The sequence below is a fragment of the Herpailurus yagouaroundi genome, unplaced genomic scaffold, assembly GCF_014898765.1.
Source record: "Herpailurus yagouaroundi ecotype Mexico unplaced genomic scaffold, PumYag 569, whole genome shotgun sequence".
NCBI lineage: Eukaryota > Metazoa > Chordata > Mammalia > Carnivora > Felidae > Herpailurus > Herpailurus yagouaroundi.
The window spans coordinates 2,801,714-2,804,411 of record NW_024412786.1 but is presented as its reverse complement, the minus strand read 5'-3'; the positions used below and the strand labels follow the sequence as shown (position 1 = coordinate 2,804,411).

The following is a 2,698-nucleotide window of genomic DNA, read 5'->3' as shown; positions in this document are numbered from 1 at the left end:
GGGGTGGGGGGGGGGGAGGCGGGGTTAAAGCCATAGGAAGAAATGGCCCATGCCCGGAAGAGGTGCTCATCGGCAGGTTGGCCTGAGGGACTCCCAGTAAGGGCCCTTGGAAGTCAGGTCAGACCTATTTTTTGCACAGAAAAGATTTAGGAGAGAGACCTGTGAAACCACCACATTTAGGATACGGGTCAAAATAGGGAGGCCCGGAAAAGGGCAGAGAAAGTGGGAGAAAAGCCTGGAGGAAGTGAGAGGGAAGGTTACAGGGGCAAGGGAGACTGGCCGCTGGCCTCGACTCCCAACGTCTTCCTGCAAACTGGGCCAGGATAGGATGGGGGGTTGGGACAGGGGGCGGGGACAAGGGACCTGAGATTGCCCCTCCCGCCGGGGGGAGGAGCCATTCCTCTTCCTTCGCCGCTTCTGCCCCCACCCTCTCTGTCCCGGAAGTGGTCCTTCTCTGGCTCCGGGTGCCGGGAGACGAATCCCCGCGTTCCCGGAAGTAACCCGCCGGCGGCGCGCCCGGCCCGGGGCAGTGCTCGCTCCAGCCGGGGCGCTGCAGCCGCGCCCGGGTCCGGGCGTCGCCATGACCAGCGAACTGGATATCTTCGTGGGGAACACGACGCTCATCGACGAGGACGTGTATCGCCTCTGGCTGGACGGTTACTCGGGTGTGTGGGGGGCCGTCTGCGGAGCGGCCCAGAAGGGGCCGTTGTTTGGGCTGGGAGAGGAGGCGGAGCCAGGACTCGGGCGTCCTATGCGGAGGTGGGCGGAGAGAGTAAGGGATGTGTCGGAGTTGGAGCTGGGATCCCCGGAGGGTCTGTGGGTTCGGCCGAGCCGGTCCTAATGCTAGCTCCAACTCCCTAGTGAGCGACGCGGTGTCCCTGAGGGTGCGCTCGGGAATCTTGGAGCAGACGGGCGCGACGGCAGCGGTGCTTCAGAGTGACACCATGGACCACTACCGTACTTTCCACATGCTCGAGCGCCTGCTGCACGCGCCGCCCAAGCTGTTGCACCAGCTCATCTTCCAGATCCCGCCGTCCCGACAGGCGTTGCTCATCGAGAGGTGGGGACGCCCACCAGTCTGACCCATTTTGCAGGCCAAAACTGAGGCCCGGGCCGGGATGGAAAGTTGAGAGCAGGAGGGGCCAAACCTAGGCCCTGCCAGACCCCCTTTCCCCTCCTATATGGAAAGTCAGTGGTGTCCTCTGCCCCCACCAGGTACTATGCCTTTGACGAGGCCTTTGTGCGGGAGGTCCTGGGCAAGAAGCTGTCCAAGGGCACCAAGAAAGACCTGGATGACATCAGCACCAAAACAGGCATCACCCTCAAGAGCTGCCGGAGACAAGTGGGCACTGCTCCCCACCCCCCACCCCCCACCCCCGCTCCCTAACACAACATCCCAGGTCCAGTCTGCCCCTTCACTCCGCCCGTGTGGTCACCGCCCCAGCGCCTTTCTCCTTCCCCACCTCTGGTTCTGGCAAGGGCTTCCTACCCAGTCTCCTCTCGCATCTTTTTGCAACTTCCAAACCAGCTCCTACGCTCCGCAGGAGCCATTCTTTCAGAAGCTCAGATCTGAGCGTAGCTTTCCCCTCCTCATAAACTTTAATTGGCTCCCACTCCATCCTGGATAGTGGCCATACGCTCCGGCCTTGACCTTCTTACTCTCGTGTGATCTGGTCCCTGCCAACCCTTCTTGGCTTACATTTTTCCAGCCGGTGGCTTTCTTGCTCATGTTCCTCCTACTTCCAGGGTACTATTCTTGGCCTTGTCTCCCCCTTGAAGTACAAAGCAGGGGGATTAGATGCCACCTTCTCCCCAAGCCTTTCTGGCGGTACAGGGAGAAGTAACCCTTCTTCTGACCTTTAGTATCTTTTCTCTGCGTCTCTTGTTCACTCCCTCTGTGCAGCTTAGCATTTGTTCATTTTTTTTTTTTTTTTACTTCTTGGACCTTAGCCAAGAGGGTCAGTTCCAGCACAACTCCTGGAGAACTGGAGAGCATGATGCTAAAATAGGGGGAATTCAGAGGTAGGAGTGAGGAAACATTTATCCAACATCCTGGTTGAATGGACAACAGGTATTAACAATTAATAGTTTACCGAAGAATAGCACAGGCTGTGTCAGCCTCCGCTGACTGGATAGATGGACAGATGAGGGAGGGATGTTCAATCAGTTTATTGGGTGACCAGCCTCTGACCGGTCCTCCCTCCTCCCCTAACTGCCCTACAGTTTGACAACTTTAAGCGAGTCTTCAAGGTGGTGGAGGAAATGCGGGGCTCCCTGGTGGACAACATTCAGCAGCACTTTCTCCTTTCTGACCGGTTGGCCAGGTGAGGGGCTGGGCAAGGAGCCAGCCGTCTCCCCTTCCTGCACACTCTCCTTGGGCCATGAGGCGGCTCTACCTTCCCCACCCCACCCCACTTGATCTTCTGGCTGTACTGGGGATGATTATGCTACTTTTAGTCTGTGCTTTGGATCAGATTGGCCTGGGTTTCAAATCCCAGCCTGGCCACTTACCAGTGGGGCTGTTGTGAGATGCTACATACGAAGTCCATGGTGCCACCCCTGGGGCTTAGGGAGTACCCAGTAAATCGCAATTCACCCTCGTGGTCTCCCTCTGTATCCCTTAGCAGACCTGGGCCGAAACTGTCTCTTTAGGCAGGTGAGGAAGCCCAGGGAGAAGGGACTTGAAACTTGTCACATA

The 2,698-nt window shown here is 58.0% G+C and overlaps 1 protein-coding gene across 1 annotated transcript in view; it reads left to right on the top strand.

Annotated features, from left to right (window-relative positions):
- The first annotated feature begins 476 nt into the window (after positions 1-476).
- The window catches only part of FIBP (FGF1 intracellular binding protein), a 4,341-nt gene continuing 2,119 nt past the window's right edge, over positions 477-2,698 (top strand). The window contains exons 1-4 of the mRNA XM_040466178.1: positions 477-665; positions 862-1,060; positions 1,216-1,342; positions 2,224-2,324. Coding sequence (XP_040322112.1) covers positions 581-665; positions 862-1,060; positions 1,216-1,342; positions 2,224-2,324 — 512 coding nt within the window. The 5' untranslated portion in view covers positions 477-580. The remainder of the gene's footprint in view (positions 666-861; positions 1,061-1,215; positions 1,343-2,223; positions 2,325-2,698) is intronic.